Source organism: Silurus meridionalis, chromosome 6, assembly GCF_014805685.1.
Source record: "Silurus meridionalis isolate SWU-2019-XX chromosome 6, ASM1480568v1, whole genome shotgun sequence".
Classification (NCBI taxonomy): Eukaryota; Metazoa; Chordata; class Actinopteri; order Siluriformes; family Siluridae; genus Silurus; species Silurus meridionalis.
Genome location: NC_060889.1, coordinates 12,969,501 through 12,981,323, shown reverse-complemented (window position 1 = coordinate 12,981,323; position 11,823 = coordinate 12,969,501). Strand labels below are relative to the sequence as shown.

The following is an 11,823-nucleotide window of genomic DNA, read 5'->3' as shown; positions in this document are numbered from 1 at the left end:
ATATATATATATATATATATATATATATATATATATATATATATATATATATATACATATACATATATACACACATATATATATATATATATATATATATATATATATATATATATATATATATATATATATAGTGCAGAGAGATAGAGATTTTTTTTAATCAAACATTAATGTAGATATTTGATTTACTCTCATATGGTAGTTAACAAATGTAACAGGTTAGAAAACAAAGTGAGTAACTCTGAATCAAAATACTGGCCAAAGCGTGAAAAAGAATGCCATTAAATCATTCATACACTGAATTGAAAACTGCTACTTGAAATGAAGTAAATGAAAGTCAGTCTAATGACTAGATGTGAACCAGTAATCTTGTATGTGCAGATGTGTTTGTGGTGTTACACCCTGACTGTGACTGCTGTGACTGCAGTTTCTCATCATAGGAAAGGCCTTCTAATCTGTTAATTTACGAGAAACTGTGAGGAGATCAGATAGATGGTGTTGATTTGAAATTGTGGACGGTCATGTTCAAAACGAAAAAAAAAAAAAAAAAACTATTTTAATTCAAACGGAGCACAAAATATATTTGCATTATGTAGGTTCTGCTTATTTGTGCAGTGGTGTCCATTGGTAGATTTAATAAACCACACCCACAGTGTATGTTAAAATATCTTTTAAATATACCTTAAAGTCAAGTGCATTGCACTGTTTCTTTTTTCTTTTAGTATCGTTTTAATTTAAAACAAGTGCATTTTTAAGAATTATATATGTATATGTTAAATTTTTTTCTATTTTAAAGAGACCGACAGTAATAATGATGTGCAACAGTATTTGCCCCTCTACTCAATGTAACATTAAAGTGAGACTATTATTTCTGCTGAGGAAGACACACAGAACAGCAGGTATTGAGCTCAAAGGTTTAATAGCAAATGACACCCCAACACAAACTCATCTGAACACACTTGTTCTTCACACGGCACTCATCTACATCTCCGAGTTTCTACTGTGTGAAAAGCATGAATAATTCAGTAAGGAATGATGCACTATAGCACATGTAATTAATTCAGACATGAACTACCACATAAGGGTGGCACAGTATATGTGCCAGCTCTAACTATCACTGTCTAAAATGGTGTTGTAAAAGTTAAATAGAGATTATGTTGGAACTGTACATTTTAGCATAGAACCTGTAAAGTTTTCCACAGAGACACAAACCAAAGCACTGTTTTGGAGCTTCAGAGGCTTGAAACTTTAATATTTTATATAATATATGGACAAATGTTTGTGGACACCTGACCAATCGATTAATATGTTCTTAATGAACATCCCATTCCACATTTAGTCCCTATTTGCTGTCATAATAACCTCCATTCATCCACCAGATTTTGGAGTGTGATTAAAGATATTTGTGCTTATTCAGCCATAAGGGTGTTAGTAAAATTAGTTATTACTGTAGACTGGGTGCAGTCAGCATTTTAATTCTTTAAGTCTTAAATAGGGTTGAGGTCAAGATCTTCCACACCAAAACCATACATTTCATGTGTGCTTACCTGAATACTATGTGGTCATAGGAAAATTGTACAAAATGTTATGACATTGAAATTAACATGATATGATGAGGTGAAAACGATTTCATGTGATAAAATCCTGTGGAAATATTATGAATAAAAGCACATGCTTTACATATTTAAAAAAATATCATGCATAATTTATATTTTAAAAAGTACATGCATATTATTTTTATTTGAAAGTGAATTTTTGTGTAGTAGTAGGAGTGTAGTAGCTGCACAAGCTACTACACTCCTGGACAAAACAACTGGCTAAAATGGCAAAATATTAAGCTTTTAATAGATATGAAATCAATGGAAATAAGTGAGCATGAAACATATAAACTGCTGTAGATCTCTCCCTCCTCTATCAATCCTGGTTCTTTTTATGAGTTTGTTATCAGGGCTACAACAGGTGTGACACAACCAAACAGTGACTAATCATAAAAACAAATTGTACACCGATACATTTTTCTAGGTTTTGGGTGTTAATTTTCCATCAGACATCTTAATCATGATCATGATTTTACATTTGTTTTCAAGAAGACTATGTATGTGCTTTTGTTTCTAGCTGTGGCAAAAGCGGATGAGCAAATTGTGGTTCAGGAGTGCATTTGTTTCATTCTTGCTCATTTCCTGACCAATCATTTGGGTTTTTTTTTTTTTTTGCTTACTAGTGTGGGCTGTTGCATATGGTTAACTGCTGCTATTGTAATGCTTCTTGTATGCACCAGTCAGGTCTTGCATCTTATCTTAAATGACTGGTGCGCCAACCATTTACATCACCAAGTATGTAGTGATGTGTGAGCAGATCAGTTACAAGTGACATGATTAAGGGCATTATTTAATGTATGTAAAAACAGCTTATTATATTTGTAACATTAATTGCTGACACTATGTCAGACCAGCCAAACAGTGTGTGTAAGTGTTTGCTAAAAAAGAAAAATTGGTTTGTTAATGACAATGTGTAATGTATGAATGAGGCAACACTGCTGAGGGGTGTGTTAATGGATTATAAATGATAAGTACTCTGTTGCTCACCACCATGCCTTTATGTATTTTTAATGATCACACTTGAGGGCAAAATAAACATTAAGCAAATAGGATGAGATTCATTCCACAATTCAGTATATCTTATTTTAGGGATTTTCTTTTTTTTCTTGGTAAATAAGATGCATTTTTTTAAAACAGAGATTCCTGGAAAGTTGTGAATTAATTAAGACTGTCTGTTTACCTCAACGTAATTACTAGTTAAATGACTGTTGTTTGCATAGTGTGTAGAGAAACAGAGAGAATGAAAAATAGAGAAATGAATAGTTCATCTGTCTCTTGTCCTTTACCCACTTGATGTGATTTTGCACATGCACAGAGCTCATGACTCACAGTTGACATATGGTCTTGCATAGGCACTCTCTGCAAATGTCCCCAGTCTCCTTTTTTCTCATGCTGTGAGTTCATTTATAGGCATTTGACTCATTGTGACATTCACCCATTGAAACCTGTTTACACGCTGCGTCGGATTGAGCCTGTGTACAAAAGCTGAAATGGTCTCAGTTATACCTGATTTGTCCGATTGATACTGAAGACTCTCGCATAAAAACACTTCACTTTCTTATATTTTAATGTGATGCAATGCAACCTTTGTCATTGTACTCTGTGACTTGTTTTGTCATTAGGATTCTTTTTGTTAGGTGTAAATGCTGATGAGGCAGCAGCTGTCTGAGTAGCTAATGGAAAACCGCATCGTTATGGGTTGTGCTGGGCAGCTGGACGTGTGCCGCCTTATTTTGTTTATACGGGTTAATTATGTACCATAAAATTTCAAGAAGCCATGCAATGGATCTGTCTACTTTCTTCATTTCAGCCTTGCAAGCAACTAATGAGGCATATGTTTTATAGCTTCCAAATGTTTATTGCAGTCCCAATTTGGCTTTCATCTATCAGAGTATGAAGAAGAATCCGTGCCACGTCGAAAAACAAAACACTTACGGGGGAACGGAACGCACACTGCATTTAAATTTTTTGATATGAAGACAATGTGACACACCTAAAAGCAAACCCTTCATTGCTTTGCTCTTGCATCATTTTATCTCATCAGTAAAAAACACTCAGCAGGGGTTTGCTTATTAAGAATTCAATGCTGATTGTGTGTCAGGAGTGAATATTGTCCACCGTTAAAAAGCAGTCCACACCACCAGCAGAGCATTTCACTGTACTGGCCCATTTATGTGAGATACAAGACACAATCCGCATTTATATAGTGCCATACAGAAAACTTTACACTCCAACATTCACTGTATGTTGTGTGTGTATACGATGAGTAATATACAAGCAGGCGATTCCTTTTTTTGTTGTTGAAGATTATAAATGTGCAGCAGTGGCATACTTCCTTTCTATCACTAAGACCGAAGTCTGGTTTATAGCACACTGTAAATGTTTTGTACATAATTTAATTATTCTAAATAATCTAAATATTTATAATATAAGCCTTTTTGTTGATTTTTTCCAGAAGCAGAAATGTAGGTTGACTGGTGAATCTAAACTGTGAGTTGTAAATAAGTGTGTGTGTGATGCCCTGTAATGAACTGACATCCCAGACAAGGTCCAGGGACAGGCTGTGGTTATGTGGATGTAAATATTATTGCAAATTAAAAATTTGACCACAGAGATCCTAAAACATTAAAGTAAAAATAAAAGCCACACCAACACATCACTTCCAGGAAACAAATGATATGAAACGTTTATTTATTGTCAGTAAAACATTTCATTGAGGCTCACAGTTATGAAAGAGAGAGTGTATGCTGCAGTGATGAATTCTTTTCAGTGTTTAATTGAAAAAACAAAGTCTAACTAATATTAGTGTGGGAAACAGACAAAAACACTGTATGTGTCTACATCATTGCTGTTTCTGCTTTTCCCATTGCTCTGGTGTTAAGGTCTTTTGCTCAAAGGCATGGATCTCCTTTAACTCAGTAGCAAGGCAAGTGTTCACCATTCTGTTTTAAAACACAAACAAACAAATGCATGTGGTAATTTCATCATTGATTTCCCTATTAATAACAACATGCACCTACAGTCAAGACCATTATTTTCCCAAAAGAATGAGCTCTTATGATCTCTGATCAGCCTGTTATCCCTGTACATCATTGTGGTCTTGTTTCTCAAATCTGCTGTTAATGAGCTGGATGGCTAGTGGAATCGCATTTTTCTGTGACTCACTTCCTGTTGCTGTTTTGGGTCCAACATAGATACTGGCTGGCTTTATTATCATAAAGACTATGGCCCTTAAACTGAAAAGCCTTTAAACACATTTAGTACTGTTTGACTTTATAATTGTGAAAGAGATATATATAATGTGTGTGTGTGTATATAATCACTTGTCACACACATAATTCCTCATAGAGTTTCTTCCTCATGCCACCTCAGGGAGCTTGTTTTGCCAGAAGCCCCTGTGGCTTGCTCATTAGAGATCTAAATATAAACTTACATCTGAATTTCTGTACAGGGATTCATTATTTCAGGATTCATCATGGGATTAATTCAAAAGGTGTTACAGTTCTGGTAAGATCATAATTAAATACAAATAATTAATATGCAGTGCCTGGCAAAGGTTCAGAAACACACAGTCGTTATCATTTTTGGGATATATGCATGTTTCTTTTGTTATATGCAACAAACTGGGTAAAAGGCAAAAACACACAAGAATTGAACAGTGATTGAAAGAAGGATCTGTGAACAGATGAGTACAAATTTGACATTTTTGCCTAACAGGAGAACTCATATAAAATTGGGAACTCATGTAAGATGGAGAACAGAAGATGTAACCAGATTGCTTTACACACATTCAAACATGAAGGTGGAAGCATAATGGTTTGGGGTTGTTTTGCAGCAGGGAAGGTTGGAAAACCTTCTTCCGGGTGAAAGGAATACTAAACCAACGTACCTACCATACCCTAAATCAGCACCATGCAATTCCGTCTGGACCTTGGTTAATTGGAACCGACTTTACTATACAACCAGACAATGAACTAAGGAATACGTCTAGGCTCTGTAATCGTTAGTCCGAAAACAAAAAGTCAGCTAAAGATTTACCACACTGAAATCCTATTGAACTGCTCTGGGATGAACTGAATCACAAGGTCAGAAAGAAATCTATGTGGAAGCCAAGAGTGTGTACAGATGTTATTCAAGCTAAGGAAGGGTTGAACATGTGTCTCTCAAAAACAATAAAAGTCTAGGTGTTTCCAGACTCCTGACAAGCTCTGTATGTGTACACCCATTCCCCAAAACTCGTGGATACAATCACAACTTCAGTTCATTCAGCTGCTTCCTTAAACATCAGTAAAACATCTGTCACCATTGGAGTTCCCAAATGTGTAAATATTTTACCTGTGTCTTTGTAACAGTGGCTTTCCTTCAAACTGTGGCGACACTACAATCACCTTAAAACTTGTAGCACATCTGTTGGCAGATGTGTCCTCCACTTCCTGAAACAGAACCCAGGATGTGTAAGTACACAGCAATTGTTGGAGGAGACTTATAGATTTGGACTCATCACAACATACCACGTGTATTGCACCAATCTCTGCTATCAGTTTGTCCCGAATGTGATCAGTAGTAATTGCCATTTCTTTACACAATACCGACTGTGATCAAAGCACACGAATAATATACAGTGAATATAGCGATGGATTGAGTGAATGATCCAGGAACGCCCGGAAAAATTATCCGTATAAGTCGTATCCTAAACGACTTCCTGATTCCTTTTCAAGTGCACTACATAGGGGCTGAACTAATACTTTCTACGTTATATCCAGTACCGCACTGATACGCACACATTTGAAACACACCAAGACCCCGCCCATTCGGCTTCTCGCGGGCCAATCAGATCCTTCCATTTCTACACGTGAAGACCTGGGGTCCTTTAAAGAAATAGACGGTTATATATTTGTCTTACATAAAATAAGTGTAAAGGAATTGCGTAAATAAAAAAAAACCGCGCGTGACATTTTGAGTTAATGTTTTTGTTTTTTTGTGAGTGACTTAAATAGAAGTGACGGATTTATATTGTAAGTTTGTATTATTTTTATTTAAAAAATGGTCAGGCGGCATCTGAGGGTTACTATACACAGAAAAGATGAATGTTTTCAAACTAAAGGACTGGAACAAATGGAGTGATGTAATGTGAAGTGTTGAGCAGACAGGGGGTCGTTTTTTAGTGTTTTATCCTGTAATAATCCGGGTATTTCAGGTTGCTGGGCTTCAGTTGTGTTTGTCATGATGGTACATTGTTTGTGCGGGAATCAGTGACAGTTGGACTTCAGTTTGAGGAGGTTGGTGTATCATAATGGTGGTGGAGGTGGAGAGTTTTTATGGCGTCTACATGCTGTACTGCACCAACCCCAAATTTAAAGGGCGTATTTACATCGGCTTTACCGTGAACCCCGAGCGGAGGATCGGGCAACACAACGCCGGAAGACACAAAGGAGGAGCCAAGAAAACCAGCGGAAGAGGACCGTGGTAAGCTTCACCTGGAGACAAGATTCTGTCCGTACACTCTGTGTTATCCGGTATCATGACATACAGGTTTCTTTCTGTACTGTCCTCGGAAGAAGTTTGTTCTGCAAATAGTCCCACAAGATGAAATCACAGGCTTATTTACATATTAATGGGATCGTCGTGAATGTTTGAGAATAGGAGCAGGGAATTATAGTACTTTTTATAGAATAGAATAGAATAGACATTTGGTCATGACACCACAAAAGTAGGAGATTATTTATTTACAAACTGCTGTGAGTTTTATAAAGTGGTAATAGTGATCAAGTGATGTGCTTTTAAGAGCAGTGGTGTTCTGTGATTGGTTGCTAGGGACAATAGTGATCAGTGATTGGTTGATAGGAACAGTGGTTATCAGTGATTGGTCATTAAAAACAATAGTTATCAGTGATTGGATTTTAGGGGCAATGATGAGCAAAGATTGTGAGGAACAATGGTGATCAGTGATTGGTTGTTAGGAACAGTGGTGATCAGTGATTGGTTGTTAGGAACAGTGGTTATCAGTGATTGGTTGTTAGGAACAGTGGTGATCAGTGATTGGTTGTTAGGAACAGTGGTGATCAGTGATTGGTTGTGAGGAACAGTGGTGATCAGTGATTGGTCATTAGGCACAATAGTTATCAGTGATTGGATTTAAAGGGCAAATATAAGCAAAGGTTGTAAGGAACAGTGGTGATCAGTGATTGGTTGTTAGAAAAATTGGTGATCAGTAATTGGTCATAATAGTTATCAGTGATTGGATTTTAGGGCAATGATGAGCAAAGATTGTGAGGAACAGTGGTGATCAGTGATTGGCTTTTAAAGGAACTGGTGTTCAATGATTGGTTGTTAGGAACAATTTTGATCAGTGATTGGTTGTTAGGTACATTATTGATCAGTTATTGAATCAGACTTACAGTATTGTAAGATGGAAAGCCAATTAGTATTGCAGTACATGCACTTACGTCAGCTCAAAGAGGAGCACTTAGACACTTATGACAATAAACGTTAAAATAACAAGAACATCACAGGGCTCATTGGTTTGCCCACAGTGACACTACAGTATGTATATTTTACTCTAGCCACTTTATTGCTATGTACTGTGGATCCTCTACTCTGTACATCAATGGCAAAGGAAATATTGATCAGATTTAAGCTGGGTGGTAGTTGTATGGTAGGTGTACCTGATAACATGTTGAATTAATATAGGTATAAGCAAGATTTATGTAATAAACTGGTGTATATTATGATGTACTAAAATGCTTTTCTGTGAATGACTGTAGGGAGATGGTACTTATCATCCATGGCTTTCCATCTGATATTGCTGCTCTAAGGGTAGGTGTGTGTTCATGCAGCACCCACACACTATTTTTTGTCTCATACCTTTTCATTTCTACATTTTATACTTTCTTATATTTTATTTTGAAACCAGTGGGTATTCAGCCTGAATTATTTCAGAATGTCATCCTTTTAAGATTGTGGTGTTAAATAATCTCTTCACAATTGTCAGCTGATCAATATTCATATTATACATTCTGTGTGGAACCCCGAATGAACCTGGAGAAGATAAGGGGTGGGGGGATCTATAGCCAAACTATGTGATTGCTACTTGTCTTCAATGTGACACTGTGAGAAAGAATCTTTTTAGGATAGTTTTCATTTGTGTGCATTTAAAAGCCATTAAACAGGGTTTTACTGTTTGCAACATTACATAAGTCCCTTTCTTTGCTGTAGTTTGAGTGGGCGTGGCAGCACCCGCACATCTCTCGCCGGCTCTCCCACGTGACCCGGCGAACACGGAAAGAGTCCAGCCTGCAGTTTCACTGGCGCGTGCTCTCCAACATGCTGCGGGTGGCGCCGTGGAATCGTCTACCCCTCACTGTGCGTTGGCTGAGGCAAGAATACCACCTGGAGTTTGAGCCACAGCTGCAGCCGCCTCTGCACATCCCTTTGACATTCGGCTGTGTGCGGGCTAAGAAGAAACAACAGCAGGATGATAAGGAGCAAGTGGAGAGCCGGCTGGACCGGTGTCTACTGTGTAGAGCGATTGTAGAGGTATATTTGCACTCCCACTGCAACTTGTGGAATACCCCACTGGTGAAGTATTTCCTGTTGAAAGGCTGCTTATTAGCAGAGAATTAGATCTGTTGGAAGAAAGGAACGAGGTTGTGTCCTTCAAATAACTTATATTAACAAAAGGTTTCTTCAAGACCATGACGCCACACGTAACTCAATAGCACAGTACCCCCGGCTACATACAATGCAAATACATGACAGTGTTTTTAAATGCTTCTAAAGTTCTTACAATGTGCAAAATCTGTTTTCCCAAAAGTGAAATTACATCACCAAATTAGTCATTACAGATTCCATATGTGACTGTAGATACATAACACTAACTCAAAAGGGTCAGATGACATTACATTTTAGTTCTTTGTTAAGCTAAATTATTTCACAAGCAATCTATTTTATGGGTTTCAAACTAGGTTGTGGGTGTCTTCGTTTATAGAGCAAAATATCAGTTGTGAAGAAAAGAAAGAAAGCCTTTATTTGTCATATTCTTTTCATGGCATAAATCAGATTGGGTCTTTCCCAAAGACGGCCCAACTATGTTTAGAACTATGCAGCTGAAAGAACTAGCCACATTCACTTGTTCTTAGAACTAAAACATTTACATTCAGCTTTTCCTTTTCTCTCAGACTTCAGATCGACTGTCCTGCTTCCATCCTTCCTGTAAGATGGCCTGTCATCTGACTTGTTTGGCGCAACACTTCTTAAAGTCAGACCCAAGTCACCTACTTCCTGTAGAGGGCAAGTGTCCCGGCTGCCATCACTCAGTGCTGTGGGGGAATTTAATTCGACACAAAAATGGCTGCTACGGAGACTTGGAAGAGATTACTACAAATTCTTCTCAGGTAACGATCCATCAGTTCTAGATGCACTGCTGTGTGTTTCTTTATGCTTGTTTAAGCCTGATATACCATGACCATGTTATCTCCAATTTTTTATACAGAGTCATTGGGCTGATGAGTTGCAGATATGAATAAAATTGATGGTGACATCAACTTTTATTATCGATGGACAAAACAAACGTTTTGACGTCAGATCTGCCTGAAATGAAAGGACATTTGATCATGACTTTACCAGAATTTGTGTGTTTGTCAATGCTAAATGTAGCTATTATTAAGTGTGTATATATTCCTTTTTAATGAATATGAAGACATGGATTTTATCTCTAGTGTTTTTAGCACAAAATAATGACCCCGATGTGAACAAATTTCTTTGTATTGTTTTCAGGTGTACATATGCTTTTTGTACTATTAAAATGATTTATTAAGTAATAAAACAACGTATTTATATTCAGCATTGTCTTTTGTCCTAATGTTTTATTTGGTTTCAGATTTTTTTTTCATATTTGCTTTCATATATACAATCCTAGTTCTAATAAAATTGGGACACTTTGTAAAATGTAAATAAAAAACAAAATGCAATGATTTGAAAATGTTATATTTGATTCACAATAGAACATAGCAAACATATCTAATGTTTTAACTGAGGAAATGCACCATTATAAGGAAAAATTTGGCGATTTTGAATTTGATGGCAGCAACGTCTTCAAAATTTGGGACTGGGAAACAAAAGTCTGGAAAAAGTATGTTATTAAAATTAAATAGTTGGAGAAACATTTAGGAAATAAGTAGGTTGAATGATGATAGGTCAGTAAGATGATTAGGTATAAATAGTGTACTTTGGAGAGACAGATACTACCAGAAGTAAAGATGGGCAGAGCTTCAACACTGTCTCAACAAATTGTGTAACAGTAATGAAACAGTTTATGTTCCTCAACATAAAATTGCAAAACAGTTCAGTATCTCATCATTTACAGCAGCGGTCCCCAAACCTTTTTGCACCATGGATCAGTTTAATGTCAGACAATATTTTCACGGACCGGCCTTTAAGGTGTGGCGGATAAATATAATGATACAAACAAAATAAAATGATACGACCGGCATAAAAACTGGAATTTTCTAAATCTAATAATAAACGTGAATCCACTGTGTTGTTTTTGGTTCATTTTGATCGCTTGGGGGTTTGAATTTAGCAGTAATGTATTATGTGTTAGCGGCCGGAGCACGTTTAAGAAGGTTGCAGATGGGGGTAAGACATATGACCGAGGGAAGCATCTTTACATGCATCAAGAGTGAGTCATAGACAGATGTGGTGGAAAGAATCTGGTAATTTTCCAAAATAAAACATCGTTCAGAATCAGATAATAAATAAAACAGAAATAATGTACGTCATGTATTCTTTCTGTGCAGCCCGGGGGTTGGGGACCACTGATTTACAGAACATGTCATCAGAAGTTTCAAAGAATCTGGAGAAAATCTGCACACAAGAGACAAGTTTGAAAATGAATATTGAATGCCTTTGATCTTTGAGCCCTCAGACAGCACAAAATGTAAAACAGTCATGATTTTGTAATGGAAATGAATGCATAGGCTCACTTACACTTGTAGAAATTGTCTGTGAGCACAGTTCCTGGTTCCATAACCTCAAATGACTGTATAAGACTGTAGAAAGGACATTATTCATAATCACACATTCCAGTGCTCATGTTAGTTCTCACTCTCCAGTGTTCTGTTTTGTTTAAAGACTATAATCACACTCTTGATGTCACCTGAATGAGGATGGGTTCCCCTTTTGAGTCTGGTTCCTCTCAAGGTTTCTTCCTCATAACATCTAAGAG

The 11,823-nt window shown here is 36.8% G+C and overlaps 2 protein-coding genes across 2 annotated transcripts; one reads left to right on the top strand and one right to left on the bottom strand.

The window, feature by feature from the left end:
* Window positions 1-4,258: 4,258 nt before the first annotated feature.
* zgc:112271 (uncharacterized protein LOC553698 homolog) lies at window positions 4,259-6,337 on the bottom strand. The gene is made up of 3 exons (XM_046851909.1): window positions 6,110-6,337; window positions 5,934-6,031; window positions 4,259-4,540 (listed from the first exon to the last, which is right to left on the bottom strand). Exons 1-3 carry the CDS (start codon window positions 6,170-6,172, stop codon window positions 4,441-4,443), a joined length of 261 nt encoding a protein of 86 aa, XP_046707865.1. The 5' UTR covers window positions 6,173-6,337; the 3' UTR covers window positions 4,259-4,440.
* A 169-nt stretch (window positions 6,338-6,506) lies between these two features.
* On the top strand, window positions 6,507-10,439 carry slx1b (SLX1 homolog B, structure-specific endonuclease subunit). Its single transcript, XM_046850761.1, has 5 exons — window positions 6,507-7,064; window positions 8,363-8,414; window positions 8,814-9,134; window positions 9,776-9,991; window positions 10,090-10,439. Exons 1-5 carry the CDS (start codon window positions 6,892-6,894, stop codon window positions 10,117-10,119), a joined length of 792 nt encoding a protein of 263 aa, XP_046706717.1. The 5' UTR covers window positions 6,507-6,891; the 3' UTR covers window positions 10,120-10,439.
* Window positions 10,440-11,823: the final 1,384 nt, after the last annotated feature.